General features: G+C 41.1%; 2 protein-coding genes across 4 annotated transcripts in view; both read right to left on the bottom strand.

Annotated features, from left to right (window-relative positions):
* The window catches only part of camkk1a (calcium/calmodulin-dependent protein kinase kinase 1, alpha a), a 128,037-nt gene extending 125,048 nt beyond the window's left edge, over positions 1–2,989 (bottom strand). For all 3 annotated transcript variants that reach the window (XM_050038147.1, XM_050038132.1, XM_050038140.1), the window contains exon 1: positions 2,592–2,989. The gene's annotated coding sequence lies outside the window, so the exon portion shown is untranslated. The remainder of the gene's footprint in view (positions 1–2,591) is intronic.
* An 8,566-nt stretch (positions 2,990–11,555) lies between these two features.
* Positions 11,556–26,322, bottom strand: part of atp2a3 (ATPase sarcoplasmic/endoplasmic reticulum Ca2+ transporting 3) — a 75,806-nt gene continuing 61,039 nt past the window's right edge. Inside the window, exons 14-21 of the mRNA XM_050036989.1 lie at positions 25,404–25,739; positions 23,734–23,954; positions 23,448–23,650; positions 20,042–20,127; positions 19,545–19,678; positions 18,692–18,809; positions 17,423–17,540; positions 11,556–17,105 (exon numbers count right to left, since the gene is read on the bottom strand). Of these exons, the coding sequence (XP_049892946.1) occupies positions 17,062–17,105; positions 17,423–17,540; positions 18,692–18,809; positions 19,545–19,678; positions 20,042–20,127; positions 23,448–23,650; positions 23,734–23,954; positions 25,404–25,739 (1,260 nt within the window). The 3' untranslated portion in view covers positions 11,556–17,061. The remainder of the gene's footprint in view (positions 17,106–17,422; positions 17,541–18,691; positions 18,810–19,544; positions 19,679–20,041; positions 20,128–23,447; positions 23,651–23,733; positions 23,955–25,403; positions 25,740–26,322) is intronic.

Here is a 26,322-nt window from a genome sequence, read left to right as displayed (position 1 = left end):
CCTCAAAGAGACATAAAACGTACAAAAAAAACACAAAATGCATGATGACTACAAAGAGATGAAAAGCAACAACAACAAAAGAGGTAAAACAACCACAAAGTCTGTGTGTCTTCCTCATATGTAGGAGGGTTGTTGGGGCCTTTTGCATGTCTATACCCAGGCGTCAGCTGTCTCATAATCTGCCCATGATCCTGTGAAGCATTTTATTTGTGATACAAGCCCGTCATAATAGGTGCCACAGTTTTATTTGTGGCATTCAATGCTAAGGTTGCATACAAAACACAACATGAATGCATAAGTGGGAAGTTGAACTGCTCAGTAACAATGTCACAGCCTCCAGACAGTTCAACACAGTGCATTCTAAATACCAGCCTGTGAAGAGCATCACACTGCCACAATAAACCAACCAAAAGTGAAACAGGTTTCCTTTCTGCTTAGCAGACACTGTGCAGACTTTCTGATTGATTCGTCTGGGGTTAATAAGAACAAAAGTGAAGACACTACAGTAATTTGTTGCATGTCATTCATGTAGTCGCTGTTTTTCAAGGTGCAGCGCTGCACAGAGTCAATTCATTTTGAAGTCATCCTTCAAACAGATTCAAAGGAACAATTCAGCCTTGTGCCTTGTGAATGAGGGATTAAACGCCTTGTGAACAGGGTGAAATGAGCACCACTTCAGGCGGACATGAAGCCATCGCTTGTTTAAATTAGACACTGTGTCATTTTGAAGCAATGAGCACCATGTTTTGTTGCGTGTTTTTTGGCGTGGCTTTTCACTATTTTCTGCCATTTTATAGATCAAACGATTAATCACCTAATCAAGAAAATACTCTGCAGATTCATTGAAAATAAAGATAATTGTTAGTTGCAGGTCCTTCACCATGTTCATCACATCAAGCTCCTATTCTTATTGAATAATACATTCAATTTTGTTTTGTTTGATCATTTTGTCAACAAAATGTGGGAAACCACTGAATACTGTTCATTTATTTTAACCAGGGCTCAAGGGAAGCAGCTAACTGTTCAAAACCCCTGAAATATTTAATTTGCAATATTAAAGCAGAAATGAAGATACTGATCATCACGTTTGAGTAGCTGAAAGAAGCAAATATGTTTTCTTTGCTTGATAAACTGCTGAAATGATTAAGCAATAATCAGAAGTGTTGTTGTTGATTAATTGTACTCTATTTCTACTGACAATACTAGACTGTATTTATCCCGAGGGTTTACAGATGCAAAGAAACTGCGAAGAGAAACAAAGTAACTACAATAAATGGGCAAAACAACTGCAAAGAGAAACATAAAACAACCACAAGGATACACAGAAGGACCTCAAAGAGAAACAAAAGGACTACAAAGAGACAAAAAACAACCACAAGGATACACAAAATACAAAAGGACATCAAAGAGACACAAAACGACTACAAGGATAGACAAATCGACTGTAGAGAGACATAAAACAAACACAAGAATATACAAAAGGACTTCAGAGAGACACAAAACAACTGTAAAGACAAACAAAACAACCACACAAATACACAAAAGGACGTCATGGGAAAACAAAACGACTACAGAGAGACATAAAACAACCTCAGAGACACAAAATTACAACATGGGCTGTGTAATTATAAATTAAATTAAATGTAAATTATAACCTTTAAGAGAAACAAAAAGACTACAAAGAGACATCAAACAAGCATACACAAAGGATATCAACGAGAAACAAAACAACCTCAAAGATACACAAAACAACCACAAGAATACAGAAGAGGACATCAAAGAGAAACAACAGAACTGGAAAGAGACACAAAACAAGCACAAGGATACATAAAAGGATCTCAAAGAGAAACAAAACAACTACAAAGACACATACAACAACCTCAAAGAGACACAAAATTACCACAAGGATGCATACACTGGCTGCAAACAGACACAAAACTAACACAAGAATATGCTAAATGACCTCAAAGAGACACAAAATTATGACTTGTTGTGCAGCAGTTGCTGTACAAATGAATAAATCAATTAAAAGGCACCCCACACACACACACACACACACACGCACGCACGCACGCACACTGTCATGACACAGGGTCAGAGGAGAAACCAGAGCATAGACACCTGTCTGTCACTGGACAGAACTAAAACCAAATCCTCTGATTATTGGGGACCGCTTGGGTCGTCTAAAGAGACCCTCACTGGGACCCCGGACCCCAGTTTGAAAGGCCCTACAGTTAAATATGTGGGGTATGAGGACACCGTATTTTACGACAGGTGCATGACACGGATCAATGGCACGTTATTGACGCGCATTTCAGTGCAATTCCAGTTCCACGGTGCAAAGTGCGTTCCCGCGCGCGTGCGTAACGTGGTCACAATCCAGTGCAGCTGCAGAGGAGTCAATATCCTTACGAGCCCGACGGTGAGCCTCTGACTGGACAACAATAAAACACGGCGAGGAAACACGTGCACTGTGAGACATCTGCATTGCACACACGCAGCTTCACTTCCCCATATTTCCCCAGCACCGACCCACGAGCCGCGGCCACGAACACTCATTTACTTGAGATGATCTTAAAAGTTTCACTCACCCAAATGAGTGCTCGGGCGTGTGTGAGCCCCTTGGAGCGGTCCAGTCACAGAGATCCGGAGGGATGGACGCTGTTTGGTTCACTCTGCTCACAGCTGATCATCAACACAGACTCAGAGAGGCGTCAGACACGTCCAGGATCCCGTAGCGAGAAGTGTTGCAGATCAGCTGCTGACCTGAGATGTGTCCCATGTGTCACACCCTCTCTTCCGGAAAACACGGACAGCCCAGCCTACAGTGAGGACACCCAGCGGCTGAATGTACACACAGCCCGCAGCTGGCTATTGTTGCACCACTGCAATGTGCACACACAAAGGAAGAGAGAGAGATAGAGAGAGCAGGAGAAGAAGAAGGGCTGCTCACACACACTTTGAGACTGCTTTAGCGCACGTCGACAGCACACGGATAACCCCAACTTTTATTATACGACAAGAGATGAATCCACGGGTCCTAAGATCCGCCCTGTTCCTGCAGCATGACCAACACCGTGTCATCACACACTGCTCCATCACTATATCTGATTTATATAATAGAACACAGTAATAAATGAGCAGGGAATTAAGTCATGCGTTTTATAACCACAGATACTACACGTGGAATCATCTCCATTAAAGCTTGGATTAAACAAACAGTGAATCCATGGTGCAAAGTGCAGATAGCGCCTCTAGTGGACATGTTTCTATTTCCCAAATTGAGACAATTCAAATACACGTCTCAGTAATTAGTGAAGATAAGCAGAACGGTCATTTCTGACTGCGGAGCTAATTACCGACTCCACTGCAGCATTGTAGGCAATAATTTCATCAACTGTGGCCATCACAATCAATTACATTAACCAGCAGATACGTTTAACCTTTGTTTCCCCATGGGATGTTTGCTTCAGTGCTCCTATAAGTCACATTCACACTTAAGAGCATTAGACTGAATCACACTGGAGTCTTCTGCTGTCAGACACTGAGCAGCTCCAGATGGAGACAGAAATAAAACAGTTAAAAAATATTACATCTTTTCATTCTCCCTTTGGAGGTCTCAAGGTTCCACATCACACACGTAAGCTGCATATTGGACCCAGACTGGCTTCTAGTTTTCATGTCTTAAAGCTGTGGTTCCCAACTGGTGGGTCCTGGTCCAAAAGTCCTGTAGCAAGAACACCGCCCCTGCATCTGGGCACCCGAAACATTTTACAAGTGTAACATATCCGTAGTTTGCATAAATATACAATGCTTACATTATTTTTGGTGACTGGGTGAAAGATACATGACCTCATCACTATGAATCCTGCTGTGTTTTAAACAGAAAATTAGCATTAAAAAAAAAGTTGCATATTGCTTTCACTTGCTACCAAAACATATAGACAACCAGATCAAGATCTTTATGTCACGAGGTGGTGGTGCTCGTGGACACACTACTGCTTCTGTCCACAGGGGCCACAAAACTCAACACAGTTACTTTAAACTCAGATTTAAGGTGAGTGCAGAAAAACTCAAATACATAATTGTTCAAGCTTTACAAATTTGAGTGGAAGGGGACTTAAGGTAAAGAACATGTTCTGGCTTAAAATATCCAGTTTTGGGGGCACAATCCCTGTTGGAAAGGAGAGATGTCTTCGTTGAAAACACAGCCGCTTTTTGCACCACAATCCCAGCGAGAAACACAGCAAATTTTCACATAAAAACAAAATGCTTTTTATGCAACTATCCTGACAGGAAATGCAGTAATATTTCAGTAAAAACATCTGCTTTTTGTGGCAACATCCCTGCTGGAAAAGCCATCACAGGTTGCTAAAAAAACCACCCATGACTGGGGGCTCGCTGAAAAACAACCAGTTTTGTTGTTTTTTTGAACAAACCGTCTGCAGCAGTCTGCAGCTTGGCAGGCTCCTTTGTCGATGACACATCATCCACCATCCCCTCCACCTCCTCACGACAAAGTCAGCTCATATATACATCACTTTAGAAACATTGACAAGGCATACATATGAAACGTTGACATATATATGACACTTGCAAATGTAACATACACGTGATTTGCAGAGATGTACAATGCCAGCATTTTCTTCTGGTGGCTGATCAGAAACACCCTGAGTCAAGAGACCCTACTGAATCTGAAATGTAAATATTTACTGCAGTGGCTCTTACATAGAGTCTCTCTGTCATGCTTTGACATTTGGATGTGAGTATAGGCAAATATTGTATTGAGTCCACAGTTTCGCCCCTAATTCATATTCAATAGGAGTCTAAGAACACAAGCAAATACTCCCGAGAGAGTTCAGTCCGGGGTCGCCCACTTTAAGAACTATGTTTTGTTCATTATACATGACATATAACACACCCCTCTGCTGTGTGTTCTTATGTTTACCCCTCGTCTCAGCTGTGTGGCAGTACAGTGATGGATCACTGAAGGGAGACACATGATAACACACTAGCGGGATAACTGAGCACACACTATAATCTAACATGCAGCACATAACTGATGACATTGACATGTGGTTAAAACATCCACATTCTATTCAAGGGAAGCCAGTCTGAGGACGGACTGCATGTCAGTAGTAGACTAACACATGCTGACAACTCTTGCGGGCCGGTGTCAACATGAGTCAGTCTCTCTGAATGAAATACGTTTCATAATCCCACAGAAACCACAAACCAGCATCTTCCTCCTGAGGACTCCGACTGCCTGTTAATTGAGTTGATGTTATTAGTTATTTTTCCTCCTGACAGCATGACTTTAATCTAACTAACATAAAGACAGGTCATGAACTCTTGGAGCTGAACCAGTGGAGGAGGAAGTATTCAGATCATTTACTGAAGTAAAAGCACTTTACATTACAAGACAAAGTCCTGCATTACAAATGTTGGTTAAGTAAAAGTAAATATAATCAGAAAAGTTTACTTTCAGTATCAAAAGTGTTCGACGCAGAAAAATTATCCATGTAACTTTTAAACTATTATTCATTACTATTAAATTATAATTAATTTCTAAACTAAATTTTATTGGGACAAAGTGGAGCTTACTTTGATCAATTTTATTTATTTATTTTGTGATTTAAAAAAAAAAAAAATTGTTATGTATCCAAAACTCATAGGAATGTTTTAGGTTTTTTATACATTAATGGAAAAATTGATTGATTGTTTGATTTGGAAAAGGTCAGAAAATTGTGGGAAACATCCATCACAGTTACCTAGAGCCCAAAAATGACACCTCCACATTGTTTGCTCTAAATAACCAATGATTAGAAAACACAAATAAGCAAACAATAGTTAAATAGAATAAAATTAATTAAAAAAAACTACAAAGGAAAAAAAGGAGCAAATCTTTTGAAATATTTGAGAAAATGAAATCATGACATCTTTATTTTTGAGTGTAAAATAATTTAAAATCAAACTTGTTAAGAGTTTCACCTTTAACTTAACTAAACTGTTAGGTAGTTTAAAGGAATACTTCACCCCCTAAATGATCATTTATATGTCAGTTAGTCGCCCTGTGTTACATTGAATTTGTGAGGACAACTGTTTTTCCATGGTGAATAAAGAATCCAAAAATAAAGAAAATTCTGGATGAATTTGAGTGAAAAGGGGGCTACGTTTAACATCAGCAAAATGTATCCAAGCCTTGTCCAGTGGTATGCTCAGCACTTCACAAACAAACAGCCCTTTCTGACGGGAAACTGAACTGAAAGTGAAACTTCTCAATGCTCTCTTCACAACCAGACTCCATTGAAAATAACAGTAATTTTTCTTTGCTGACCATAGGAGCTGCTGGTCTACCTCTGCCTCGATCAGTTAGGTAGTTTGTGTTACTGTGTGACTTTGGTGAATCCGAACAAAACCTGAAACAAACAAACTAACTGATGGAGGCAGTGGTAGACCAGCAGCTCCTGTGTTCAGCGAGGTAAAATTACTGTTTTTGTCAATGGAGTCTGGCTTTGAAGAGAGCATAGGTAAGTTCCACTTGCAGTTCCCTGTCAGAAAGGGCCATCTGTATGGTGGGTACTGAACACACTGGATAGAAGACTTGGATTATACTGCACGAGTTGTTTGAGAGTTCATAAACAGATATTTTGATATAGTTTCACTGCAGTTAAACATGAACCCCTATGACTTTAATTCATCAAGAATTTTCTCTGTTTTTGGATTCTTCGTTCACCGTGAAAGCAAGCAAGAACATCATATTTTCTAACATGAATTAAAACGTAACATGGGTGAGTAACTGATATACAAATGATCATTTGAGGGGTGGGGTATTCCTTTAATAGATCTCACAAGCTCTTCACATGTCTTGTATGTTGAATCTTTCTTTGTAAAGTCACTGCAGCTGTCAGACAAATGTAGTGCAGTCACTTCAGACTATTTATCAGCTGGTTGATCAAACAGAAAGTAGTTCGAGTGGGTGCTGAGTAATTCCCCTTCCCTGTGGAGGAAGTTCATTGCAAGTGCATTTAGTTTCTTGGCAACAGCTGCAGCCTCGCGGCACAATGGTGGCCGACACTATGGGACAAGGGGCAGAATGTCCTCCCTCACAGCACCATCTAACCCCATATGTAAAGTATTTTCCAGCATTTTCTGTCTCAAGGCACTTTTATAGATGAGTGTCCTCAGTGAGCCACTGCACAGTGAGCGGCTTCTACTTGTTTTTATGTGAGTCACAGTGCAACTCAGCCAGGACAAAGCCTTGTATGTGCGTAGTAAGATTAAAGTAGTCTAATGTTGGCAAAGTGACCAGATCATTATCAAACATCTGTGGCTCCTGCTTGTGTTTATCCTGGTTTCACTGTGGTGACATTTTTAATGATAACTTGTGTGGGAGTCTCCAGGGTCTTGTTAGTTCATGCCATGGTGTCAAAGTTTTTTCTTACTATTTATCAACATTTCATCAAAGTGTTTTGTCCAGTTAAAATATAGTCTCTTGGGAGCTTTTTGTTTGGTATGCATTTTTTATTTCTCCTCACTATTTAGGATTAATAGGCTCCAGCCCCCTCACGACCCTAAAGAGGATAAGTGGTTACGAAAATGGATGAATGGATTTAGGATTAGTAGGATGTGATATATTTAAAAAGCTGAGCGTTGTCTTTGAACAGTAACCTAAAAAAAAGATGTCCTTATATGGGGACATTGGGTTTATTTTTATGAGACACAAGTGTGTCATAAAGTATACAATTGCTTATTTTAATGCCTGGACATTGCTGTTCAAAAACAAAATTACATACATTGCAACATTTGTTCAATGTTTTGTAACTCTGTGGGTTAGGGGCCACTGTCTACAACTGTTCAAAACTGTTAATTTCAATGTCTGAACATGGCTGTGATTTGACTTGTGATTTGTTCATTTTGTAACTCTGGATGAAATTTCCTCGCTCGAAAAACGAGTGCTTTCACATGGATTAATGAGTTGTGGTCTTACTATCACAGGATGTCCACAAATGAGGACAACAGGTCTGCGTTAAGCAGAATGAAGAAGTAAAAGTAGTATGAGAAGTGTAAGGTGATGTTATGTCCTCATATGAGGATGCAGGGTCACAGGGAGATAGAAAAGAAAAACCAACTCGTTAACTTTTACACTTTGTACTTTTGGAGCGTTACCTTATCCTTATCTTGAATGTTGCCGTGACTTTAGCAGAGCACCCAGTTATCTCAGAGGAAGTCACAGTATTATAGCAGCCAAACGCAGAGAAAAATAACCTATTCCATCCTCAACACCTTTGTCCACGTGTGTGACCTTTCCATTGGTTCATCAGTGTGTTTTCTCAGCTGCTGCATGTGTGTTTGTGTATATTTCACTGGGACGGTGCCCCTGCTGACTTTCCCTATTCTGCATCCCTCTGAGGCTCAGGGTGGAAATAGCGGGCTGATACTAATGAGATCCTCTTCTATTTCCCCCTGCCGCTCCTGGGATCCCACCTTCGCTCCAGGAACTTCCCCTGGAGAGGGGTGTGTCATTCTCACATGTGAGATATGAGGCAGGTGGAAGTGCATGTCATTGTGTTTAAGATAGATAAGGTTGCTAGTGGTCCCACTCTATTGTCTTTGACTGTCCTGTTCAAGTGTTGACGTTTTGTACCTAAGACACAAACAGCATAGACTCACTGGGTTGGTCTTCATGGCGCAACAAAACCGGTTACCTCTTCTTCTACTTAAGAGGACAAGGTATATATAAAACAACCTGACATGACCTTATGGCTTAAAACACACAGGTACGGTGGTGTAACATCTCCCCCTGCTGGTGGAGAGGGCTCAGTGCACACACTGTTTTAAAATGTTTTCTCAGAATGACACTGTTGAGGTTTGGTTGCTAACATGATCAGACACACAATATGTAGACATGTCCTCTTTATTTAATCTGAGTGCTTAAAAGGCTGTTCAACTCTCGAATGTTAAACCTCGGGCTCTCGAAAGGACCGTATATATATTTATATATATTTATGTGTATGTATATAGAGTGGTGTAGTGGTAGTTGATAAGGTGGGTGTACAACTAGATAGATGGGTAGGTTACCAAGGAGGAAGTGGGTATATTCTCCTGTATATATTCCAGTGGCTGTTTGGATGATAGGTGGGTATACTGTAAATGGACAGAAAAAAAAGTGGGTATATATCCCGTACACATACGGGACACACCTCTTCACCTCTTCATGATTTTTTTCCCCCAATGACATCCAGTGTCACATTTAGTTTCATCCATATTCACAATCAGCATTGAAAGCCCTGGGCTTAACGGTCATTATTCAGTTAGCAACGTTAATTAATGAATATGAATAAGTATGCGTGTAAGAAGAAAAGAGGTCACCAAATACGCCCTAATGATTTAAAAAAAAAAAAAAAAAAAAAAAAGTTTTTTAAATTAAGTTTGCTGAGAAGCTGCTCAAAATGTTCCAGTGACCAAATAAAAATTGAAAAGGATATGTTTTGTCCCCTATGGAGAATATGAAGGTATGTCACACACCTTATGGGACATGGGCGCCATCTTGTGAGGTATGTGCTGTAATACCACTCCAAAAAATGTAATTATTTACAATTGCTGGGTACTGTTAGGGGAGATCGTGCATCTGGGTCTGTTATTCAACCTTGCCAAGTCATACGGATCTATGTTTATCGTGATTAGTTTATCCGTTGCTTGACCAGGCACAACACAGCATGATCCTCCTCAGGTTCCTCTCTGATTGGTTCACTCTGAGAAAAGATTGACTCTCAATCAAGCAGATCTGAGTGATGATTGATGTGTTTGTGTCTGTATGTCTTGTTCTGCCATGTGATGTTTATTTGATGAGGCCTGACGAAGATCTCAGAGGAAAATGTTGCTCTGTTAAATGTGATTTTCTGATCCGGCACCTGTTGAAGTTTTTTGGATGGGCACGCTCTACACCCTGCCAAGAATATTTGGGACAGAACAACACCATTTGGACCATGCACTTGCTATTTTGCAAATAAAAAGTTTGTTTTTTTCCAGTATTCTCAACACTAACTCATTTTGACCAAGATCTTTCTACCCTTGAAAATTGAACATTGAACATGAAATACTGCCTCACGGTTGTTTGTCTCTGCAGACCAGTCAAGTTTGCAATTACAGTTTACATTCTCGTCTGTCCAGGTTCATATGTAGCAGCTACAGATGACAATACTTCATATATGGACGTTGCTGCATAAAGCTACATTATAAAATGTGGACGCTTCACACACATCTTGCCTCTGGCAGCATAGCAGATCTACATCATCCTGGGACACTGTGTCCTCATATGAGGACATCACATTTTGGGTTTACTTGACCTTATATTTCATTCTACTTAGACCTGTTGTCCTCGTTCGTGAACAGATGGCAGCCACCTCTTGAAACTCGTTTATTTGTGATTAATAATGTCTGTAGTTTGATATGGCAACAAATTTCACCAATGTTAACAACACTAACAAGCTGAGACGCTGTTAATTAGAAAGTACTCGTTTGAAGACATTGGGACTTTATTATCTTATGCGAGGACACTGAGACCTAATTATCATTGGCAATGTTTCGTTTTTTATACTTATCTGGTCCTATTGATACCAAATAGCTAGGAGAAATCAAAACTGCATACTAAACAAAAGTTTGTGTCTCAAGAGGTTAAAATCAGCAGTTTCGAGTTGGACACCCAAGACTTGTGTCCCCAATTCAGTATCTGAACAAGTTATGATGTTGAGTAATAGCCAGAAAAGTGTTTTTGCAGAAAATTATATCACAGTGACGCTGACCTTTGACCTTTTAGATATAAAATGTGCATCATCATTTTATAATATTAGACATTTATGTGAAATTTCATCATAATAAGTGAATGAGGTCTTGAGTTATGGCTAAAAACATGTTTGGTGAGGTCACAGTGACCTTCAACCACAAAATTCTAATCAGGTCAAACTTGAGTTCAAGTTCATGTTTGTGCCCAATTTGAGGAACTAAGATTTCTGGTTCCTGAGAATGAGACGGATGCAAGGTCATAGTGACCTTGACCGCCAAGATCTAATAAGTTCATTGTCGAGTCCAGGTGGACGTTTGCGCCAAAGTTGAGAAAAGAATAAAAAAAACATGCACATCCAAGGGCCCGATTGGGATGGGTGCTGGATCAAAAATTAGAACACTACAAGAAAATGAGGAACATCCGCACACCAAGGAGCTCCTGTTAACAAGGAATTTTATTTGCGCTGCGTGACATTTCGAGCAGAAGCTCTTTCTCAAACTGCTGTGAAAATTTGCGCCAAATTTGAGGAAATCCCCTCAAGGTGGTGGAAATCGCGTTCACGAGAATGAGATGGATGTACGGACAACCAAAAAACGTATTGCCTGTGGAAGAAAACTCAACAGAAATGGACCTTTCCCGATTATTCAAGTCGGTTATTTCACAAAACCTCCCTGTCAACAGTTTTCTTTGGGGGAAAGAAAGGTATTTGCATGGAGAAAACCCAAGAGCATGGTCAAACAGTACATGAAAAAGAACCACAACCTCTGTATAAATAACAAGATAAATTATCTTTATTTCCACGTCTTTGTCATTTATAAAATTATGTGTCCACAATTAATATTAACAAGGCAATACAGAGAATCCTTTTAATTTCTCAGAGGTGGAACTCAGGCTCTAGAGACTTCTCAGATGTTATTCATACAAACCAGATCACTCCCTCACTGTTAGTAAAGGTGGTTATTATTTTACAGATGGCCATAGGACTTTGAGTACCGTGTTGTCAGGGGTCTCTAGAGCCTGCACCCACACCAAGCCCTTCAATATACACTCATAAAACTTCATATCCCAGGATTCATCACTGCTCATCACTCAGTGTAAACCAGACACAGTTCATTCACAAATTCTTGAACATTCTCACACCGGGTAACTATCACTGAAATGATCAGCGTCATCATCGTTAATTAGCGTAAGCATGATTCTTGTCTATCTTAAACATGATAACATCGTATTCTTTTTCCCTACAGTAAAAGACACAAAACCCCAGCAACTGTAAAAACCGAATGGGAACAATAAAGAAACAACCGTTCTATTCTACAAAACAACAAAAAGAGGAGATCCTTAGATACCTTGTGCTCAAAGAAAAATAAAAAATGGGTTCTTGCAAGTCTGTGTTGTCGGTGGTGAGTAGGTTTTCATCGATGTAAGTTATCAAAAAATTAAATATTATATACTGTATAGGTTATTATTACAGTAACAAGGTTCCATGCGATCATATTCTCATCTTCTGTACAGAGTTGAGGATTCAGTAGTAAATAACAAGGCTATACAGACCTATAGTGCCTGGTGGCCAGAGTGCCAGCATGTTACAGAGCCATGGAGACCTGGGACAGGGACAGGTGGTCTGCTGGTCTGGACAGAGGTGCCACATTCTCACGGTGGTCAAACAAAACACTGAACATAGAGAATCAAATCAGGCCATTATTTACGTGACGCAAAATCCAGCTTCTGGTGTAAAATTAGAAGGAATATTCCAACCCTAAATCTCCTCACATCAGTCTGGGATGTTCAGGATGTTCATGTTAAGTCTTTCAGGAGGTGCTTGTGTCTTTTTAGTGTTTCTGCAAACCATAGGTACATTACTGTACATTTGCACGTTTCATACATATCATATCAATGTTTGATATGTGAAAAGTTGTGATTCAGCGAGTTATTGCTGGGTTTTTTCTTGTGTGTGTGCGTTTTCTTTAGGCACCAAAAGTGCCATTATTTTTATTTTTTTTTAACCAAGACATCACTGCTTTCCCAGCGAGGATTGTGCCCCCCAAACAATATTTTAAGATGAACATGGTCTTTTCCCAACCATAACCAAGAGTAACTAACCACGTGTTATCCACAGCATTGTTGAATGCTTAAGTTTCAACACAGCTGCTACATAATAACGTGCAAATGTAATGTATCTATGGTATGCAGATACGTAAATGCCAACATTTATTTTGGTCACTGGCTTGTAAAGGGATATTTGGGATTTTTGGAAGTGGGGTTGTATGAGGTATTTATTCATAGTCAGTATATTACCTTCATTAGATGGCAGTCAACACGCCCCGATTTTGGAGAAGCAGACTGGCCAGGTACTGCAACAGAAGCTTAGCAATGTACTGTTGTGGACGGAGGCAGCAGCAAAATGTGTTTCAGCTACATAAAAAAAAAAATCAGCCATCAGTTTAATGTATGCTATTTTTAGAAAATTTTCACCACTTTACCTTGCTGTCAGATAGCCCTTTCTGACGGGAACCTGAAGCTGTTATATCCCTTTCTTCAAAGACACCAAAAAAACAGACACAATAACAGTAATTTTACCTCACAGAACACGGGAGCTGCTTGTCTCCCACTGCCTCAATTGGTCAGTTTGTCTAACTGTGTTTTAAAGAGTTAGTTCGAGTTCACCAAAGGCACACAGTAAAACAAACAAGCTAACCAATTGAGGCTGTGGTAGATCAGCAATTCCCATCTTCTGTGAGGTAAAATTACATGAGAGCATGTCTCAAATGGTTGTCTGACAGCATGGTAAAGCGGTGAAAATATTCTAAATATAGTGTACACTTCGACTAATGCTGATTTTTTTTTAGGTGTATAAAATTTTTTTTTGCTTCTGGCCCCATCCACAGCAGTACACTGCTTAGCCTCTGTGGTGGTACTCCTGTCTGCTTCTCCAAACTGACAGCAACTGTATCACCATCTACTCTATGTAATATACAGACTATGGAGAACTACCTCATACAACCCCACTTCAGAAAGTCCCAAATATCCCTTTAAAGATTATTTTTTGGGGCTTTTGCCTTTGGTGGATATCCCTTTAAGTGAGTTAATTTCTGCTGTACATTTCCAAAAATGACCCCAGAGAGCATGTGGAACTGGAAATATCTGGACTCGATGATGTCATGTCATCTAAGTTTGGCTAGTTATCCCCTGGAGGAAGAAAAAAACATCACCAAGCAACAAAACAGAAAAATACAACTCCTCCTGTAAGCAACGGCAGATTGCTCACTAATGTTGTTTAAGGATGGATTTTCCTTTAAATTCTAAACCATGCTATGTGTCACACTGCGGAAATCAGCCCTGCTTGTTGAAATCAGATCTGGACGCAAGGAAAAGGAAGGAAAACGTAGAAAGATCTGCACAGTGTGTCCTAGTTAATTCAATTTTCTGTTTAAATTGCAGAGATCGTCATCAGTCAACAGTTGCCTTTAAGATCTCTGTAATCAAAACGTCGCTTTATTGAATTCATTTGAATTCATTAGAAGCAACTGACAGAGTGCGCAGATGCTGTTTTTGATCCAGCAGATTATTTCTGAACGTGCACACTCTCCTCTGTCCTTGTGTGAACGCAACAAGAGACCAAAAACACCACTGAGCCAGTCCGCAGAGCACCAGGGCCCAACACAAAACCCAGAATTAAGACTTAAAGACACAATCCAAACCGTGTGGGTTCATTCAGTCAAATACATTACTATTTAGTCATTATAAAACAATACCAAAGTGAGTCGCTAAAGCACTGAGAGAGCAGGAGGAGCTGAGGGAGCAGCGCACAAAGCACAACAAAAAGGGCTTCCTATTAAACATGCCTCAGACATGGAGGAGGACATTCAGAGTCTTTAAGACCTCGAGTGATCATGATGATTATCACTGTCAGGGCACGTATGAGTGAGAGTGGTGGCGGTGGATAATTAAAGGCTAGCAGAAACACATTCATTTCAACCACATGTTCAATGTGGAGGTGCAGTGGGCTGTATAAGGCATGGATGTTAAATGTGCGTTTTATATATATATATATATATCTGTATATATATAAATGATTCATGACCAGGTGAGACAATCGAGCACTTCACCTGCCATTCCTTAACTTACTTTAACTTAATCATCAAGTCAAATCAGACAAGTTATTCAAGTAAGGCTATATGCACACACAATCACACACACGTTAGCGCTGGTGCAGGGTCAGAAATAACTGAAGAAATGAAAGGTTAAGCTTGGTGTTTTTCGGCCTGGCCCTTTTGTAGTGTCTATAGGGAGCAACAGTTTTCAAAACTGGTCCAGCACTGAGTAAGAGCGCTGTAGCCTGCAGCGGCAAACAGGCTGCAATGTTTGCACTGTCAATGTACATCCACTAAAGAGATTTGTTTTGCCACTGACAGGCTCAGATTGTGAGTGTTTGAAAATTTGATGAAAAGGATCCTGACAGAGACAAAGCATAAGCCCTGAAATCGCTATCTCTAAATGCACCAGACTCCATTTAAATAAACAGTAATTTTATCACCCTAAAACACACTTTAAGTTGATAAAAACAAAATAAAACTCAAAAACCATTTTGGCTCATCTTTTTGATGTTCCAATGATCACCAGCTCTTGTTTTCTTGGAAACAAGAGCATTTTCGTTAAAATGACTGGATGGAGTCTGGTGGGTTTGATGCAGAGATTTTGAGGCTGTTTCTTGTTAAACAAAAAGGATCCCACTGTAGGGATCCTTTCCACAATGACACTTATAAGAACAATCTGAGCCTGTCAGTGGCAAAAAGAAGCGCTTTTAGTGGACACACACTGACACTGCAAACATGCCCCGAGTGATAACATCGCAGCCGGTTCCACGGCTGCTGGCTGCAGCGCTCTAATGCAATACTAAACCAAGTTAAAAAATTCTTGTTCAGTCAATTAGACACAAAAATATGAGAAAACAGGGTCCATGTTGAGAAACACCAAACTTCTCTTTAAAGGTAGATCAACAACATGACGCTCCACAACAATTATTATGTACAAAATGTTGTGAAGCTGCACCCTGTTTCTCAGATCTGCCTTTAATTTACATATTTGACAGCTAATGACAGCACAGCAGATGGACATGAAAGTGAGGCTTAACAGGACCAGCTGGTTGGACTGGCTGACTCTACTGATATGCTGGTTTGGTTGCTGTTTGACATTTTTATTTTATTATTTTTTCATGTGTTTGCCAAGTTCTGTGAGCTGACCTCAGCTCCTCGAATTAAGAGCCGAAAGAAGCGGCCAAGCGGCGTAAAGCTATTCACACCTTTAGGTGGAGCGACACCTCCACAACCCAATTCAAGAGCCCAAAAACATCATACCCCCCCACCCCCACCCCCCAACAACCCGCCACCCACCCGGGCCCACAGCTGCCTCCTCAACAGAGAGCGAGAAAGAGAGACAGAGAGAGAAAGAGAGAGCAAGAGTAAGTCTGCATAAAAGACGATCAACAGGACTCAGACTTTGGTGAGGGTGAAGACAAAGAGCGATGAAGCAGCAGCGCTGTGACCATTGTGTTGTGCTGATAAGGCCGCGCTCCTGCAGGGCTGGCTGGAACTCACTGCCAGTAGTGTAGGTGGCAGAAGCCTGGGCGGTACCTTCAGATAATGTTTTTGTGGACACGCACACAAACAGTGGCTCACTCTCACCGCCTCAAGAGCCGGCTGTTTTCACCTTCCACTTTCTTGCTGATGCTCTTCTTTCCCCAGTGTGTACACTAGTCTCTCCATGGAAGGCCTCTCCATCTCTCTTTCTGTCTCGGTGCTAATTTCAAAATCCCCCCTCCCCCTCCCCGGCCTCCTCTCCCACCCAGTATTCTCAACCTCCGCTCCCCTGTCCTCCCTCACCTTCCCTCCCCAAAGTCCAGTTACGGCACCACTATGTTGTAGTCAAAAAACCAATGAGCAGAAATCTTTAAAAAGCAGAGCCCTGGGCAGATTTATCTTTGTTTTTTTCTGCAGTTGTTTCTTGCTCTCGCAGATGTAAAGACAGGCCTGCATCTGCCTGCTCAAACACACAGTGCTCATTCACTCACACACTCGTACGAAGCCATGCTTGCAGGAACACACATGCTCTCTCTCGCACACTCGCTCTTCTCATGCAAGCCCTGCTCATTTCTAGTGGTGGTTTGTTGGACATGCAGGAGTGGGGAATGAGGACAGGGGAGAGAAAAGGGTTTCTAGCTCGTAAAGGGAGGAGGGTAGGCGTGTGTCTAAGTGTGTGAGTGTGTTGAGGGAGAGGTCTTAGTTCAGCTGCCATCTCCTCCGATATTTCTTATCGTCGTCACCTGTCGGGGACGGAAAAGAAACATCATTTAGAATATGCAGTGTGATCAGTCTAAAGCTATTTCTACTGTGGAGGGAAGGAGACATAAAGAAGTTGGAAATAAAGTACCTTTCCACAGAAGGTGAGATAAAAAGAATTTAGGCTGAATAAGAAACGTAGGAGAGAAAAAAAGAGCAGAAAAGACTTGTCAGTAAAATCTGATTTTCAACATTCATTGATTTTAACAAACCTCACCAACTATGAATGTGTCAGAGTCATGACAAGAATTGTTCTGGGTTGATTCATTTGAGAAAGTGGAACAAAAAAGTCTCACCATACCTTCTAGATGGTTCCTGGAGATATATTTCAGTGCCTCATCCAGGAGGATGACTGGAATGGAAATCTTCAGGACCATGATCCACTGGGACCAGCGCAGAGGGGTCACCTGGAAGATCAACTGAAGGACAGAGGAAACCAAGAAGTCAGAAACTCTTCTAACAAGGCATCAGATGCTGGACAGAGCCACAGTAGACACTATGCAAAGGAGCTATGCAAAGGTAAGACCGGAGCCCTCTGCCTTGGAGGACAGAGTCAAAGACACAGTGACAGGGCCGACTGTTCACATCACACAACGAACGCTACCCAGCAGTTATTAATGGTCATTAATGGGTTTAACGACAGTGACAGGTTTTCTGTGTCAGATGTGAACTGCTGCTGTGAGGCTTCGGCCCAAGCAGTAAAATATCAAGAACAGGGATGAGATCAGGTTGTGCTGTGTTAGCTCGAGCTGACTGAGCAGACAGAGCAGGAGGAGAGCAGCTCTGCTGCTTTGACGACCAGCTGTTGGTTATGTTTCCTATATGTGGTTGTATTTTCTATTTTTGGTCACATTTTCTGTACTTGGTTGCGTTTTCAAATTTGGTCGCGTTTTATACATTTGGTTGCGTTAACTGTATTTAGTTGCGTTAACTGTATTTGGTCACATTTTCAGATTTGATCGCCTTTTCTGTACTTGGTTGCGTTTTCAAATTTAGTTACGTTTTATGCATTATGTTGGGTTTTCTGTATTTGGTCACAATTTCAGATTTGGTTGCATTTTCAGATTTGGTTGGGTTTTCTGCATTTGGTCACATTTTCTGTACTTGGTTGCGTTTTCTGTACTTGGTTGGGTTTTCCCCATTTGGTTGCATTTAATGTTATTTGGTCACGTTTTCTGTACTTGGTTGTATTTTCATATTTGGTTGCTTTTTCTGTATGTGGTTATGTTTTCTGTTTTGGGTCATATTTTTTGCATCTGGTTGTGCTTTCTGTATTTGGTGCATTGCTGTATTTGGCCATGTTTTCTGTATTTGGTCGTGTGTTATGAGTCTGGTCTTTTTGCATGTGTTTTCTGAAGGTACAGTTTTATTAGCTTTCAGGGCTACTCTTCTATTCTCTGTAGCAATATTTTTCCATTAGAAACGACACTGTCAAGAAGAAACTGCCTTTTAAAACTATCATCATGCATTTGGACCATGACATGTACAATTATCAGTATGCATTCTGCACAACACCCCATCGATCCAAAGTAGACTCACTGACGTAGTCTTATCATGGATGAATACTTACCGGCAGTGGCTCGACGTAGAGGATGAAGAAGTGGAGGGAGAGGGAGAGGATGATGGCTCCCAGCAGCCAAATGTTGACCCAGGGAGGCATCCTGAGCAGGGACTGGTTCTCAGACAAACTGGCGGCGAGAAGTTTTCATAGATCAAAACAAGTTGACATTAGGGACTTACATGGAAGTTATTCTTACATGTTGCAAAGATCAAACGAAAAAGATTCTGGCAAGCTCACACACTTAAAGGCTGAAATCATTTGTTGTAGAAAAATTACAACCGACATTTAATTTAAATGTCTTTATAACACCGAGTACATCATCTTCACAAGACTCCCTCCGTATACAGGTGATAGTAACCATGTAAACACACGTCCTCTCTGTCAGCTTTACCGACTGTCTTGCTTTGGGATAACATCTTCATTGGTGAGGCAGCTCTTTATTTTAACCTTCCCTTTCTCAGATTCTTTCCTAAATGAGACATTCGCATTTGTTTCTATAGGGAGCTACTGACAGACTTGCTCCATGAGCAATCCTGGCAAAAACACTGGGAGTTTTCCCTTCATACCACTGTTCCTTTTATTTTCTGCCTCCCTAAATAAGCATTATTCCATTTCTTAAGATGTGCGGCTAAGCTTGAACCCTTTGCCTCATTCCCCAAATGCAGATTCTAAAATATACCAGCATTAAAAACAGCAACATTAATCCGTCAGCAGTAAAAAGAGATGATGTTTGTGATGGATGTTTCTCTGGGTAATTCTTTCCCAAAGAGAGCGCTGTGCTGTTGGATGACAGTGTCTTTTTTTTAATAAACATCTGACAGCCATGACTTTTTAGAGTTGACCCTGACATCAGATGACTGACCTGTTGAGTGCATTGAACATTTCAATAGTGACCAGCACAGACAGGGCCATGGTTGTTGGGTATCGGGATTCAAACACCTCACAGTCTATGTCCTTGAACAAAGGGTTTTCCTCTGTACACTGCATGAAGTGGCTCTGTAGAGAGAGACAGACAGGAGTTAGTGTGTTTGGGTGTCTGTACTGTATGTGTGTGTCACTAGGACCCCTGCGACCTGGTTTGATGAGGCTCAGATCTGATGGGGGAACAGCTGCAGGACCTTGGCCTTGTACCCACCATGTGCAATCAAACCACATGGGTCTTACTTTCCTTTCTATTTCTGTATATGCACCACTGGGGTCGCCAAACATTACTGTGTCCAACAGCAGGGATTTATAATACTGGCTACCGAGGGGTACACACAAAACAATCACAAAGATAAAAACTAAAACAAAAAACCCTATATTCTAAGGACGGTGCTGCAGCCAATGAAAAGAGCAGAACAATGTTTTGCAACCCACCAGCTGATAGAAAGTCACTTGTGGGCCTTCGTCATCAAACAGGTACCACCATGTGGCAGCACCCACTGTACCAAGACCCACATATCCTACAGGAGAAACAGACAGGAAACATTTAGTGCAAGTTCAAGATTATTATAAATACTATACAGACAGATGGTGTTTAGTTCAAGGAGGGAAACATTTTTTTAGTGTTTCATTGTCCTGCACTCCAAATCTGAGGTTGCAAACTGCACGTAATGTAAAAACGTAAAGGGCCCTATCTTGAGCCAGTGTTTGGTTTGTCCCTGCTGAGCTACTATAGCAACAACATGGCAGTGCAATATGATGATCTACTTAGGAGAGGACCTGCTCTGTATGTGGATATAAATGTCTCATTCTAAGGTAAGGAAAACACAATGATTCTTATTTTCAGGTGATTATACACCAAAGAAAAAAACGTATTACAGTATATTATATTCCAAGTCTGCCAATATGTCCCCCTAATTCCCTCTGGACCTTTAAGTTAAATTACAGAAGTATGAGTATCAAAACATATGTCAACTACCAAAAGTAAGTGACTCAGGAATGTGTTGACTTTGTAAAAAACACAGTTTTTGAATCACAGTGAATTTCCATCACAGGGCTTTTATTTTGAAGTGCCGTTTCCTGCAGTAGAGTGAGTGAATAACGGACAGCTACTTAAAAGAGACAGCAAACTAGCTCAATGACATGGCCAAACCCAAGTATGACGCTGAATATATTAAAATGTGTAGACCTCCTTGAACTAGCGACTGAGGAGAAATCTGGCTGGACCAGTTGGGAACCACTGGCTTATAACATTGATATATAATATTAAATCATAAGTAAAGTTCAAAGTAAAATATTATTGCTTCAAATGTTTTCAAAACATATTCTACTGTTGAGCTGTAAGTAAGAAAGTTAGTCCGGCTGGTGGGCGGTGCTTGATGCTTTGATTGACTGCCTCCAACGTGGCTGCCTGGCCACAAACTCTCATTTTACAGCTAAACAGTACACTAAAATATGTTTCTGAAAACATCTGAGGCAAGAAATAGACAATGCAGTAACAGAATCTTGATTCATATTTGATCAACTCTGCCTAGTTTGACAGTCTGACCACAACTCTGACTGACATGATTGATAGCTGTAATTGACAGCAGCTCTGACTGGTTGTTTTTAGTGCCCCACAGTCAATTCAAGCTAATGCCATGGGAGGCAATAGGAGGATATTATACTGTGTGGATGTAGTGACAGCTTCAGCAAATATGACAAAAAGGTGTTTTTTAAATTAACAAACTGAAGCTTTAAGCACAGTACATGAAGAAATGTACTTAGTCACATTCCACTACTGCAAACCAGCATAATGACCTATGGTGAGATTCAGAAGTTGTTTTTGTGCTTTAAATTGTATGAATCACAAAAATAACAGGTGGAAAATATTCAGTATCCCAGACAGCAAACCTCCCTGTTAGCTCACAGTGTTGAATTAGCCTGGATGGTGGACGATTCTAGTTCTGGTTCTGGTTCAGGTTCTGTGATCTTTGGTGATTAGTTTGATATTTCAGTGTGTGACTTGGTGACAGCTGATAGATGTGGCAGACTGATGGCTTCGGGTGGAAAGTAACAAACTAAAGACTCATTCTTTAACATTGCAACAAGGACATTTCGGGCAAGACTCCCTCTTCAGTGTGTATTCTGGCAGCTGCATCGCTGAACAGGGGCGTCTTGCCCAAAACGTCCATGTGGCAATATTAAAAAGTCAAATTGGAGTGCTGTCCTAGTCTTTGCTTTGTTATTATCTACATTAAGGATCCAGCACCCAGTCTTCAAGGTCTTATTGTGAGCCAAGCACATTGTGCCTCATTTTTTGAGATGAAAAATGCTTTAAGTTGTTAATAATATTTTAGAGAAAAAAACAATCACAAACAGGCGAGCAGGAGTCTCATTTTATCATGATATAGGCTAAGACGTATTAAATGCTGTAGTGATACAGTTTGAGTTAAAAGTTGTTGCTCATGTAAATAACCTGGCACGTATCTAGTTTCTGGTGTATTCTGATGGTAAACAGAAGGATATATACGGTATTACATACACATATTTCATACATGTTAACATTCAGAATAAGGAACTTAACTTATGGAAGAAACATCAGGAAATCCACGTGTGCTACTGTTTTTTGGGTGTGCTTTTAAAGGAATACTTAACCCACAAAGTGATCATTTGTTTATCAGTTACTCACCCCTTGTTCTGCTGAATTTGTAAAGAAAACTTTGTTTGTCTCACATGTCTCCACAGTGAACGAAGAATCCAAAAACTGAGAAATTCTTGATGAATTGAAGTCATAGACGACCATGTTTAACAACACCAAAACTACATCAAAATATCTGTTTACAGACTCATTTATCCAGTCATATATTCAGTACTTCCCAAACAGATGGCCCTTTCTGACAGGGAACTGAATATCAATGCTCTCTTCAAAGCCAGACTCCATTGACAAAAACTGCTCATCTACTGCTGCCTCGATCAATCAGTTAATCTGTGTTTTTGTGTGACTTTGGTGTATTAAAAGGTTAGTTTGGATTCACCAAAGTCACACAAACTAACCAACTGATCAAGGCAGAGGTAGACCAGCAGCTCCTGTGGTCAGAGGGGTTAAAATTACTACTTTTGTCAGTGGAGTCTGGCTTTGAGGAAAGCTTTGATGACTTTTACTTTCGGTTTAGTTTTAGATAGTAATGTTTTAGCAAAAGCAAACATGCATGTAAAATCATCAACACAAACCACCGCACACTGAACTGAACTATTGTGGGTTGGTCAAACCTGAAGAAGCCACCGGTGAAACACGTTGTTCACTCTTAATAAAATCACAGTAATTCAGCGCCTGATCCTTGAGACTGCAGAGAGTCAGTATAGTATGTAATATAGCATGTCAGAGTTTGTCAACGGATGTTCTGACATAGTATTGCTATGTTAAACATGGACCCCTTTTCTTTCAATTCATTAAAAATGACCTCAGTTTTTTGGATTCTTCGTTCACCGTGGAATTATGCAAAAACAAAAACAAAGTTTTACTCACCGATTCACCATCACACAGGCTGAGTAACTGATCTCCAAATTGTCGTTTTGTTGAAGTTCCTTTAACTTGGGGTGTCTGTTTCATGTGAAAGATTAGCTTCTCAACTGATGTCTATCAACAAGAGGGTGCAGTTAAAAAAAACGTTTTGGAAATGCAAAGATACGGCCAAACTCTAAAACTTGATTTTACCGGAATCCCAGCATGTCTCTTTTGTTACTTTTGTTAAACCCCCTGGCTGTGTGCATCCTCATCTGTAAAATGCAAACCATCTGTACTGTGACACAATCACACGTTAATTGACAGATGTTTTTTTCAGGTCAGAGCTAATGCTACCTCCAATGGCCAGATATCTGAAGAAGAGCCAGCCGGAGATGAGGGGCTCCTTGGGGTTGCGGGGAGGTTTGTCCATGATGTCCAGGTCTGGGGGATTGAAGCCCAGGGCGGTGGCAGGCAACCCATCAGTCACCAGATTCACCCACAGCAGCTGGACTGGAATCAGAGCCTCGGGGAGACCCAGGATGGCCGTCAGGAAGATGCTGGGGAGGAACAGTGAGAAGAAACATCAGCTAATGACGTCAGGCTCAAAGTGAAGACCTCAGTGTGTGTTTCTGTTCCTCACCAGACCACTTCCCCCACGTTAGAGGAGATGAGATATCTGATGAACTGCTTCATGTTGTTGTAGATGGCTCTGCCCTCCTCCACAGCAGCCACAATGGTGGAGAAGTTATCATCAGACAGCACCATCTCAGACGCCGACTTAGCCACGGCAGTGCCGGAGCCCATGGCGATGCCGATCTCTGCTTTCTTCAGGGCCGGGGCGTCGTTCACACCATCTCCTGTCTGTGACGAGGAAAGACCACTTGTATCATTAAAGGGACAGTTCACCCCAAAATCAAAAAAACATATTTTTCCTCCTACCTATAGTGCAATTTACTAGTCTAGAGTGTTTTGGTGTGATGTGACAACTGTTGTAGATATCAGCCGTAGAGATGTCTGCCTTCTCTCTGATATAATGGAATAGCAATGTCTCTTTCCAGAAATCATGACCTGGTTACTCAAGATAATTAATAGACCTTGTTGTGAGCAGTTTCACGTAGGAACTAGGGATGTGAAGAGAACCAATATGTTGATACCAAGTTGATGCCAAAATTCAGAAAACATGATTTTACTCGTTTTTTAGCAGTATTACTGCCAGCACACCTAGCAGCACCACTGAGTTAGCTAACGTTTCAGCTCAGATGAGGATGACACCATTAATGATTACATCTCTGTTGTCCACAAGTAGATGGATGCTCCCCTTTGCACGGGGATACGGTTGACTAGTGTAGTTCCTTGGAAGGACAATAGTTCCTACATGAAACTGCTCACAACAAGGTCTGTGGATTATCTTGAGTAACCAGGTCATGACCTCTAGGAAGAGACATTACTCGCGCTCTGAGCACCACAAGCCAAGTGCCATCTTGTTCCATTATATTGGAGAGAAGGCAGATATCGCCAACACTCAGCAACTCACACCAAAACAATCTAGACTGATAGACAGCCCTACAGGTGAGAGCAAAGTTTGGATTCTCTAATTTGGGGTGAACTTTTCCTTTAAGCACTTGTTTCAGGTAATGGAGGAAAATTTACTAAACCTCTATGGAGGATAAAACTTTGGCAAACAAACACACGCTGTTGTGTGGTGCATTAAAGGAGAGAGAAACTCAAATTTTTGTAACAGTTCTTGCCTCAACTTGTTCAATCTTAAAACACTGAGCCCGCATTCCAAATTATTCTTTGAACAGAGATGGGTCTAACAAACTAACGATGATTGAAAACGATTATGCAAAGTCTCATTATCGTTTCAGATCCAGACAGGATTAAACTAAAGCTGAGCAAGTGAGATATATTAATCTGTCATGGCAGGGCCTAAAGCGGCTTTAGACTGCAGTGAACGGTGGAGTTAGTCTGACAGGCAAATGGTGATATTGTTGTCTCCCTCCCTCCCATCAGCCCCTCTTCTGAGACGTGTGTCAGATAGGAAGCAGCAGAGCGGGCCCAAGATGACAGCTTCTGATAGCAGTGTCTGAGGGAGCAGCTGAAACATGTCATGCCTCACTGGCCTCTGCTCATGCATTCTCCCCAAGTCATTCACACGAGTTGAAGGAAGGAGGATATGCATTTTTGTTGCCTTGCAACAGGCATAAAGAAAGAAGAAGGAAGCAGAGAGACGTGTGAAAGTTGAAGGGGGTGTCAGTGTAAGACATTAGAGCTGTGAGTGGAGAAAGTTGCATCATCCCGTTCTCTCACCATAGCAGTAATCTCATCGAATGACTGCAGGTATCCAACTATCTTCGACTTGTGAGCGGGCTCGACGCGGGCGAAGCATCGCGCCCGTTTGACGGCTTCTCTCTGGGCCTCGGGCGGGAGGTCATCAAATTCGCGGCCCGTGTATGCCTTTCCTGTCACGTCCTCTTCCTCACCAAAGATGCCGATTCGTCTGCAGATGGCCACAGCTGTGCCCTTGTTGTCTCCGGTGATCATGATCACACGTATGCCCGCCTCGCTGCACAGTTTCACTGAACCGATCACCTCCTTCCTGGGCGGGTCGAGCATGCCCACACAGCCGACAAACGTGAGACCCAACTGAATAAGAACAGAGAAAAAAAGAAAGAGAGGAGGATTAGGTTGCACAGAATTATATCTCAAAACAGAATCTCACCTCAGTTCCACAGAAATGAAATTCACCTCTTGTTTGTTTTGCAGCTGAAAACATCAAACCGATTACTTTTTACACAACAAAAGGAAAAAGAAAGGAGCATTATGCTTTCAGTGGATGAAGGCAGCAGCAAATTTGACATTTAAGGAATGGTTCAGCATCCTGTCGATAATTAGATGAGAGGATTGATACAACTCCCAAATTTGTCCATAATATATGAAGCTACAGCCAGAGGACAATTAGCTTAGCTTAGCATAAAGACTGGAAACAGCTAGCCTGGCTCTGTCCAGAGATAAAAGAAAATCTATCAGCACCTCTTCAGGGTCGTCCACACCAAGAAGGTATTAGGTAATATTATGTTTTTTAGCCATTATGCTCTTTAGCAGAAACGTTTTGCAACTGTCTGTGTAACTGTTGGCTAGCACACGGTAAATGTAATTTGTTCTGTCATTATCGTGTTACACTATTAATGTGCTAACTGGCTAACTAGAGTCATGAATACGTCCTGAC

This window comes from Epinephelus moara, chromosome 3, assembly GCF_006386435.1.
Source record: "Epinephelus moara isolate mb chromosome 3, YSFRI_EMoa_1.0, whole genome shotgun sequence".
Taxonomy (NCBI): domain Eukaryota; kingdom Metazoa; phylum Chordata; class Actinopteri; order Perciformes; family Serranidae; genus Epinephelus; species Epinephelus moara.
The sequence above is the reverse complement of the archived record's forward strand: the minus strand, read 5'-3'. Positions and strand labels throughout refer to the sequence as shown.